At 40.4% G+C, this 10510-nt stretch overlaps 1 protein-coding gene across 1 annotated transcript; it reads left to right on the forward strand.

Moving 5' to 3' along the window:
• Nucleotides 1-6260: 6260 nt before the first annotated feature.
• Nucleotides 6261-6875, forward strand: LOC141629834 (uncharacterized). The gene is made up of 2 exons (XM_074442769.1): nt 6261-6430; nt 6584-6875. Exons 1-2 carry the CDS (start codon nt 6261-6263, stop codon nt 6873-6875), a joined length of 462 nt encoding a protein of 153 aa, XP_074298870.1.
• Nucleotides 6876-10510: the final 3635 nt, after the last annotated feature.

The raw sequence follows: 10510 nt of genomic DNA on the forward strand, positions 1-10510 counted from the left end.
GAAGTATATGTTTGTAGATGTAATTTAATTAGACTTGTATTTAAATAACTGCCACTTGAAAAAATCTAGCATTATCACCTTTAGATAACAATATTTTAATCTAGTATTCTAAGAGAGTGTTTGGGAACAAGAATTTAATTTGAAATGTCTCATTTTAAATTTAGCAAAGTGAAATGAAGATTTGAAATTAGAGGGGTTAGAGAGTGGATTTCAAATGAGTTTATTTTAACCTTACTTGAATTTGGTAGGGATTTGGAAATCCAAATCTAATAGGTTTTCCAAACATGTAAATTGGTCCAAATCTGAATTTGAGAATACAATCTTTATTCCCAAACACACCATAAATACAATTCCCCTTGGAGTCTTACGAAAGTGCAGTCATTCTATACGTGTCTCTTTTGTTTTTATCTCTTCCTTATCCTTTTGCCTTAGCCCCTATGTCACCTAGTGCTTTTCAAATTCCAAATATGACACCAGAGCACCTCTCCAATGACCGTATAATATTATCGATCTTACGGGTTAGAAAGTCCGTGTGATGCATGGGGCTACTGATATATAATTTATTTACATCATTTCTCCTCTTTATTTTCATGCATTCCGACTCTGTTTGAGTCAGTTTTGTGTGTATTACCTTGCATTTTGTACCCCGATTCCCTAGTCTATTATATTATGTCCGTCTTGCAGGATCTGGGGTGGAAATAGAGGAATCGGAGAAAGGAAGACGGTTCGAGAGGCTAAGCATGAAGATAGGAGGAAGGAAGGCTGAGAAGAGTTCCCAGCCGGCTGGGACTCCCCTAACACTTAGCCAAGGAAGAAAAGGAAGGAAGTTACAGAGAACTCCCAGCCGGGTAGGCCACCGGCAGCTGGTCAGCCGGCTCGGAGATCAAGTAGAAGGAAGAAAAAGGCCAACTTACAAAGAACTCCCAGCCGGGCAAGGCACCGGCGGCCGGCCTGCCGGCTAGGAGTGCAGGAAGAAAGATGGAAGTCAAAGTAAGGGAGGAAAATTCAAAATTACTCACAGCCGGTGGACCACCGGCTGTTGGTCCACCGGCCAAGCACACGTGATGACCTATTCCCCCTTAATTTGCCTGTCAGACCACCGGCGGCCGGTGCAACGGCTGGGACTTCCTTTCTGCATTTTACCCTTCCTTGTAATTTCCAACCTAAATTCGGTGTAAACTATAAATACCCCCTCCCTTAATCATTTCAACACACAACCCTAAATCTAAAATTATTTCCCTAATTTTATGCAAACTCTCTTTAGGAAGCTTTAATCTTTCCTTAAACAAACCTTAGTTACTTCATAAATTAGCTTAGAATTAGTTGTTGTCAATTGTTTACACTTAGTATTGGGTTGTAAATTGAAGATTGGTGAAGATTATTCTTCTATTTAATCTAAGATTGCAACTTTGTTTTCCATTTGGTATAATTATTCTTTTATTATTGTTCATCTTTCATCAATTGTTTACATTTCAAGTTGCTTGATTAGTATATCTTATAAACATGATATTCTCTAATTGTTTGATTTCCAGGTCTTCATCTTTTGTGTTTGTTATTGCAAGTATGTGTGAGTAGTGCCTTATTAGGATTGGGGGGAGGGGGGGGGACTCTTGTAGGATTATAGGGGAGGATTAAGACATGGGGAGAATGAAAATTATTGAATATATGCTTGTTGATTTTATCATGCACACAAGGTATTTGTGAGAATGCTTAGGTGAGAATTTGAGCATTTAATCTATCTTTCTACTTGTTGGTGAGAGCTTGACTAGTAATTAGGAAACACATGTTCAAATCAAGGTTGGGTTAATTAGGTGAGAGCTTAATCAACCTTACTTTAGGAGTTAGTCTCACATCGAGAGATCGAGTCTTCCTCCCCTTCTCTACTTGAGTGAACCCAATATCCTAGTTTCTTTAACCATCGTCTTTTATCATCTTAAGCCTTAGCCATCTTTCTATTATTGTTCTAGTCTAGTTTCTTAGTTAGTCCAAATCAACCTACTTCCTTTTATCGAATTAACCTAGTAGTTTAGACAAACAATTCTAGAGCCATAATTTCGTCCCTAGGGTTCGGCCTTTGCAAGCTACAACCTCATTCGTACACTTGCGAAGCTATAAAAATAAAAAGCATAACAATTTTTTGGCGCCTTTGCCGGGGACGACAATATTGGATAGGATTATTTGTTTTCATCTAAGCTTAGTTCTTTTTGTTGTTGTTTGTTTTCTCCCCTTGTCCTAGTGCAATCTTTGCATTAAGGCTATTTGATCTTTTTTTGAGTGCTTGAGTAGGTGCTATATCGGACCTCTTTTCCCAATTGATCGTGAGATCGAGAAAACATTCTGGGCAAGAAGAAGACTAGCTCTATCAGTAATACGAGGATCTACACCTTTTGCTAACCCACCAAACACCCAAATTTCCAGAATTGAGCATCCAAACCCACCACCCTCTTCCTCCACCTTATCACCTATTCACATTCCACACAACTCTCCACCACATAACTCTCCAATCAACTCACCACAAAATTCACCAACACATTCACAACATTCCACCCATACCAACGATACCAAATCTCCACGAAACAACCTAGTAAACGACGATATGGCAGATCAACCTATGGGATATTACAATAGGCCGGGCCCCAATCGGGCTTGTTCGGCCATCAACTATGGAGCCCTTGATCCCAACACTTTTGAGCTTCGACACCATATGATAAATTACATGCAACAAGACGTGTTCCATGGGATCAAAAGTGAAGATGCCCATCAACATCTCACCACATTCAAAGAGAAAGCGGGTTCTATCAAGCACAATGGTGTAACCGAAGAGCAAATGCTCCTAATGCTTTTCCCTATCACCTTGAAAGACAATGCTAAGAAGTGGTGAACTCTCATGAGTCGGGTATATTTACCACTTGGGAGACTTTATCCAAAGCTTTCATCAACAAGTTCTACCCACCATCTAAAACCGCAAGAATTCGCCATGAGATTCAAACCTTCAAACAAAGATCCTTGGAAACTCTAAGTGAAGCTTGGGAATGTTTTAGAGATCTTCTCTCATCTTATCCACACCATGGTATCCCAAAATGGATGACCACCCAAACCTTTTTCCAAACTCCTGAACAAAGGTTTCGGGACATGATCGTGGCGGCATCCGGTGGAAATTTTACCAACATAAACAACGCTCAAATCACAGAAATGATCCAAAACATTTCCGAAATGGAGAGTAGTTATGCTAGAGATGTGGACTACAAAAGTGAAGGACCTTCTAAAATAGAGATGGAGTACAAAGCCAAATTGGATGACTTGACCAAGAAATTTGAAGAATTTAAAATGGAGAAGAAGCAAGGGGACTTAAAGCATGTCCATGAGGTTGGACCTAGCCATTCCAAGGTCTATTATGTCCAAGAACCTAGGTCTCCTCCTAGGCATTATCCTCCTCAAATGAAATGTGACTAATGTGGCGGTGTGGGGCATACAATTGAATATTGCTCATCTATTCCAAAACATGACCAACAAGAGTGCTTTGCTCTTCAAGGACAAGGTTCACCGATGGTCTCTTACCAACGCCATGAGCCTTCTACCATGCCTTTCCTAACCAAGATCCCAAACTTTCTTATACGGGGCAACCATTGGACCCCAAGTATCAACAATAACAATAAATGCCTCCACCAAAGCCCTATCATTCTAGACAATACAACCAAAACCAAGGCCAAGGCTCCAACTATCGGGGTCAAACACAACATCACAACACAAGCTACATCCCACCTCATCAAAGAGACAACTACCGCAACCAACAACAAAACCCTCCATACCAACAACAAGGATACCAACAACAAGAGTACCACCAACAACAAAATCCACCATTTCAACAACCTTTGAACCAACAACAAGGGTATCAACAACAACAAAACTTCTACCCAACTCCACAAAACCAACAACAATACATTGAACCACCAAACCCCACCTTCTTTCTTGAGAAATTGTTAAGGGAAATGGATGCAAAGGCCGAGGGAAGAGAGGCTCAAGTAGACCAACAATTCAAAAGCTTGAAGACAGAGCTTTCAAATGTCCAAGCACATCAAAGGACATTTAACTCATATATGGCCAACCCAAGCCCCTCTTCCTCACAAAGAGCTGCACATTCATTGCCTCCTCAAGATTGTCATCCTAGGGATGGACCACCACCACACCAACAAGCTCATGTGTTAACCTTGAGGAGCGGGAAAGATTTAGAGAATCCTTACAAGAATTATGAACCAAAGAGAAAGAGAGATGTGATGAGAGATGGTGAGGAGAGTCCACCTCTCTTACCCATAAGTAGAGTTGACAACACTAAGAAGGGGAAGGTGAGTGACTCTCTTGAAGATGCACTACTACAAATCTAGGCAACCACAATGGCCCTTTAATAACGCTTATTCACGAAAATCACCATAAGACGTTGTAGAATGGATGGCGCGAATTTTACTAAACTTAATTACAACGGTTATGTGTTGTTAACCGTTGTTATTGATTTTAACAACGGGTCAAACTTGCACAACCGTTGTAATTATAAAAACTAATAACAACAGTTTACTCTGTAATACATTATAACCGTTGTTAATAATTTGGCGCAAAATTAGTAAAAAGTAATTACAACGGTTATATTAAAATTCGTTGTTAATACTTTTTAACAACGGTTTTCTAAGGACCCGTTGTTAATATATTCTCTAATGACAACGGGTTTATGTGTAAAAACCGTTGTCAATACTTTCCACAATATATACCATACAAACACAGATCAGCTACAGCCACAAACACAAACACACAACCACACTCTTTCTCATCGTTTCTTTCTCATCGTCGCTTTATCATCTCCGTCACTGTTGTTGTCATCGCCTCTTTCTTTCTCTAATTATCAGGTAAATATCTATCGTTTTATGGTTTTAGGTTTTGTCATCTCCATCATTATTGTTCTTTCTCTAATTATTTTATTTGCATGTGTTTTTCTCGATCATTATTGTTCTTTCTCTAATTATTATTCGCTTAATTAGTTTTTTTGCGTTTATTAGTAAAACAAATTAAATAAAATAAAACAAAGAAGAAGATGATGGAGAGGAATGCATAAACTTAATTAATATATATATATATATATATATATATATATATATATATATATATATATATATATATATATATATATATATATACACACACATATAAAATTATTTCATTGCTAAAAATACAATTCTTAGATGTTCATATAGGGATGCATTCTCTTCTATGATATTCATCCTCTCCTCCTTTGCTATTTGGAGGTTTCGTTCCGCAGATGCTATATCGTCATATAGCTGCATTATCTGCGGCTCTAACAAGCCATTTTTTTGGCGTCCTTGAGTGCGATCCGAGCTTCCTCAAGGTAGCTCCCGTACCTCCTCTCGATTTGCAGCAACCGGCGGATGAAACTCTTGTTGTACTCGGTCATAATGCATGTATTACGAATGGTATAATTCATTGTTGAAGGAAGTTTGGAGTTTATTAGGTTTTAAAGATTTAGGGTTTGGAGTTTAGGGTGGAGATAGTGATATAATGGAATGGTTATTGAGATAATGCATGAATTTATACTTAGTAATGTGTCGTTTGAGTTATTTTTTAATTAATATGTTTAGGAAGTTGTGCCAAATCTTATAACCCTTCTAATTCCATATATTGTGTCCTTTCATATGCAGGAATTTGGCAGTAATAATGCACATTATGCATCGGAAGCATAAAGGGGCAGTAATAATGCATTCATCTAGTAATATATAATTTATTTTTATTTTTTTAAAATCAACAACGGTTATTTAAAAAAAAAACCCGTTGTCTTTAGTTATAACAACTGTTTTTTCTATTGTAACCGTTGTTATAACTTTACCACCAAAAATTAGTCACACTTTCCACAGCGAATGTCTCGTAATGACAATGGTTTTTAACCATTGTTAATAGTTTTCACAACGGGTTTCTTAGATAAACCAACCGTTGTTACAACCTTTAACAACGGACGCTTTAACAACGTCCGCTTTTTTATATAACAACGGTTTTTTACCGTTGTTATAGCCTGTATCTGTAGTAGTGATGATGAAAACTTTATTTTGGAGGAAATAGTGGTTGAAAGAGACCAAGAAAGAGTGGTTGAAATAGACTAAAAGAAAAGAAAAGAATCAAATGAAGTGGTTAACACCAAGCAAGCCTCAACATCCATAAAGGTCAAAAACCCTCCAATACCATTTCCTAATAGAAGTAGAGTAATGAATGTGGAGAAGAAGTTCTCCAAGTTCTTGGATATGTTGAAGAAACTTGAAGTTTCATTACCATTCAACGAGGTAGTGACACAAATGCCACTCTACACCAAATTCTTGAAGGATGTTTTGACAAAGAAGAGAAGAATTAGAGGAGATGGTCTAGTGCCTCTTAGAAGGTAATGTAGTGCGGTCTTACTCAATCCCATGCCGAAAAAACTACAAGATCCGGGTAGTTTTTCTATTCCTTGCATGGTGGGTAATGTGAATATCAAGAAGGCACTTTTCGATCCTGGTGCTAGTGTTAACATACTTTCGCTCCCTATTTCAAGGAATGTTAGGTTGCATGACATGATTCCTACTTCTATGATCTTGCAACTAGCCGATAGGTCGGTACAAAGACCAATGGGTGTCATTGAAGATGTGCCGGTTAAAATGGGCAATTTCTATATTCCGGCGGACTTTGTGGTTCTTGACATTCCGGAAGACCAACAAACTCCTATTATCCTTAGAAGACCCTTCTTGGCAACCGGGGATGTCAATATAAGTGTCAAGGAAGGGAAGCTCACTTTAAAAGTGGGAGTAAATGTGGTTGAATTTTCTTTGACCAGAGCAATGTCATAACCAATGTTTGAGAGTGTCTATTCGGTAGACATGTTAGAAGAGGCAATTGAAGATGCAAAGGATAAATGCTCGGGGGAGCATTTGGAGGAAGATTAAGAAGCTTTACCACCAATCATTGATTAAGTTGAGGGTAAGAATCCTCCAAAGGTAGATCATAAACCTTTGCTCCCCTCCCTTGAGTATGCCTTTCTTGATGAGGCAAAATCCTTCCCCGTTATCATCAATGCAAACCTAATGGCATCTCAAAAGGAAAAACTTTTAAATGTCCTCAAAGAAAACAAGAAAGCCATTGGGTATAGCCTTGATGATCTCATGGGAATCGATCCTCGAATATGCATGTACCACATCACACTCGATGATGGGTTCACTCCTTCCGCTCAACCTATGAGGAGTTTGAATGAGAAATTGAAGGAAGTGGTAAGGAAGGAAGTTGATAAGTTGATTGAGGCCGGAATTATATACTCCATCTCGGGAAGCGATTGGGTAAGCCCGGTTCAAATCGTCCCCAAAAAGGGCGGTATGACCGTGGTTGAGAATGAGGAAGGTTAACTCATCTCTACCCGACCGGTCATGGGATGGAGAATGTGTATTGATTATAGAGAGCTCAATTTCGCCTCAATCAAAGATCATTTTCCATTGCCATTCATCGATCAAATGTTCAAGAGACTCGCAAACCACGAGTATTTTTGCTTTCTTGACGGGTACTTCAGGTTCTTTCAAATACCTATACACTCGGATGATCAAGCAAAAACCACTTTTACTTGGCCTTGTGGTGTCCTCGCATATCGGAGAATGCCATTTGGGCTTTGCAATGCTCCCGGGACATTTCAACGGGTCATGATGTCTATCTTTTTGGAGTACATTGAGAAGTCTATGGAGGTGTTTATGGATGACTTTAGTGTCCATGGCACCTCATTTGATGATTGTTTGAAGAACCTCTGCCAAGTGCTCCAAACTTGCGTCCGATATAACCTTAAGTTGAATTGGGAAAAATGCCATTTTATGGTGCAAGAGGGAGTGGTTCTTGGTCATGTCATTTCTAATAAAGGGATCCAAGTGGACAAAGCAAAGGTAGAGGTGATTGAGAAACTTCCCGCACCCAAAAACGTCAAGGGTGTGAGGAGTTTCTTGGGTCATGCAGGGTTTTACTGAAGGTTTATCAAAGATTTTGCAAAAATCGCTAAACCCCTCACCTCACTTCTTGCTAAGGACACTCCCTTCATATTTGATGAATCTTGTGTTGAAAGCTTTTGTAGGCTCAAGCAAGCCTTGATATCGGCTCCAATAGTGCAACCACCTAATTGGGACCTCCCCTTCGAGTTGATGTGTGATGCAAGTGACTTTGCATTGGGGGCGGTTTTGGGTCAAAGACAAGACAAGAAGCTCCATGTGATAGCCTATGTAAGCAAAACCTTGGACAATGCTCAATGCAATTACACCACCACGGAGAAAGAAATGTTGGCGGTGGTGTATGCTTTTGAGAAGTTCCGGCCTTACCTCCTATGCTCCAAAGTGATTGTCTACACGGATCACACAGCTATCAAGCAACTTATGGTCAAGAAGGATGCTAAGCCGAGATTGATCCGTTGGGTATTGTTGTTACAAGAGTTCGATGCCACAATCAAGGATAAACCGGGTTCCGAAAATCTTGTTGCGGATCACTTATCAAGATTGACTAAAGAATCCCGGGGAGATGGTGATAATGGGATTCCCATTGATGAGTGGCTACCCGATGACTCTATTTTAGCTATCACGCACTCTGACCCTTGGTATGCGGATATTGCTATCGACTTGAGCTCTAGCTTTATCCCGGAAGAACTTGACAACCAAGCTAGGAAGAAGTTGAGATATGAATCAAGGAAGTATGTGTGGGAAGATCCTTTCTTATATAGGAGATACAATGATGGAATTTATAGAAGATGTGTCACTTATGAGGAAGGGAAAGCAATCTTTCAAGCTTGTCATGCTACGACATATGGAGGCCATTTGTCCACCTCTAGGACCCAAGCCCGGGTCCTTCACTGTGGATTTTATTGGCCCTCTCTTTTTAAGGATTCTTATGCTTTGGTCCATTCATGTGATTCTTGGCAAAGAAGAGGTAACATTGGGAGGCGTGATAAGATGCCTTTGAACAATATCTTGAAAGTTGAACTCTTTGATGTGTGGGGTGTGGACTTTATGGGACCGTTTCCGTCATCATTTGGCAACCAATACATTTTGGTTGCGGTGGACTACGTGTCTAAGTGGATAGAAGCAATCGCCGCCCCTACTAATGATTCACGAGTGGTTTCCAAACTTTTCAAGGAGTACATATTCCCCCGCTTTGGATTACCCCGGGCTGTCATATGTGATTGTGGGTCACACTTCATTAACCACACCATTTATGCTTTTCTCAAGAAATATGGCGTCCGACATAAAGTGGCTCTTGCCTACCACTCCCAAACCAATGGGCAAGTGGAGGTGTCAAATCGGTAAATCAAGGCTATTGTAGAGCGCGTGGTGAATAGGTCTAGAAAGGATTGGAGCACCAAACTCAATGATGTGCTATGGGCTTTAAGGACCGCTTACAAGTCCCCGATAGGCACTACTCCCTATCGCTTGGTCTTTAGCAAGTCTTTTCATCTTCCTCTCGAGTTGGAACACCGGGCAAGATGGCCTTTAAAGGATCTCAACTATGACTAGATGTTGCGGGAAACAAGCGGTTCCTCCAACTTAATGAGCTTGATGAGTTGAGGTTGGATGCTTATGAGAATGCCAAAATCTACAAGGAGCGGGCTAAGCAATGGCACGATTCCAAGATCACAAGAAAAGAAATTGGTGTAGGGGACAAGGTCCTACTCTTCAAATCCCGGTTTCAATTGTTTTTCGGGAAGTTGAGATCCCGATGGTCGGGACCCTTTGAGGTAGTGACCATGTTTCCCTATGGCTCATTTGAATTGAAGAACAACGAAGGTGAGTGCTTTAAAGTGAATGGTCAATGAGTGAAATTATTCTATGTGGGTCAGCCTATTGAGACCCGAGGTGAAATTGAGTTGGAATAACCCCCATCCGTGGGGGATGAGTAACTTCAATCATGAAGAATAAATGGTTTGGTGGAGTTCCACAAGAACCACCATTTGTACATAGCATGCATTTAGATAGCTAATGGGAATTTCGAACTTTTCTAGTTGGCAAATTGGATTGATGATGGGATGTCATTGTGAAGAAGACCGGGGCTCAATGATGAACAAGAGCATAACCTTTAATTGGCCGAATCCCGACTTGATGAATCGGCTAAGAAAAAGGAAAACACGCAATTCAAGGCCAATTGAAGAAGAGGTTTTTAGAATTGAAGAGAAATGAAGAAAACACGAAGGCATATACTCCCAGCCTACCCACCGGCCGCCGGTGCATGGACCCGGCTGGGAAGTTTCTGATCATTTCACAGGAAAATTTTGAGGATTATTGAGAAGGGTCTCCTAGCCAGTCGGCCGGCAGCCAGTCCACCGGCTGGAAATACAAATACTTGGGAAAACTGGTGGAAATGACGTGGAAGGGGGGTGTGAGCCGGTAGGCCGGCAACCGGTCCACCGGCAGCTGGGAATACCCCTTTGAGGAAAAGAGAGGAAATATGAGGAAGTGTAGCTCCCTGCCGG

The sequence above is a fragment of the Silene latifolia genome, chromosome Y, assembly GCF_048544455.1.
Source record: "Silene latifolia isolate original U9 population chromosome Y, ASM4854445v1, whole genome shotgun sequence".
NCBI classification, from domain to species: Eukaryota; Viridiplantae; Streptophyta; class Magnoliopsida; order Caryophyllales; family Caryophyllaceae; genus Silene; species Silene latifolia.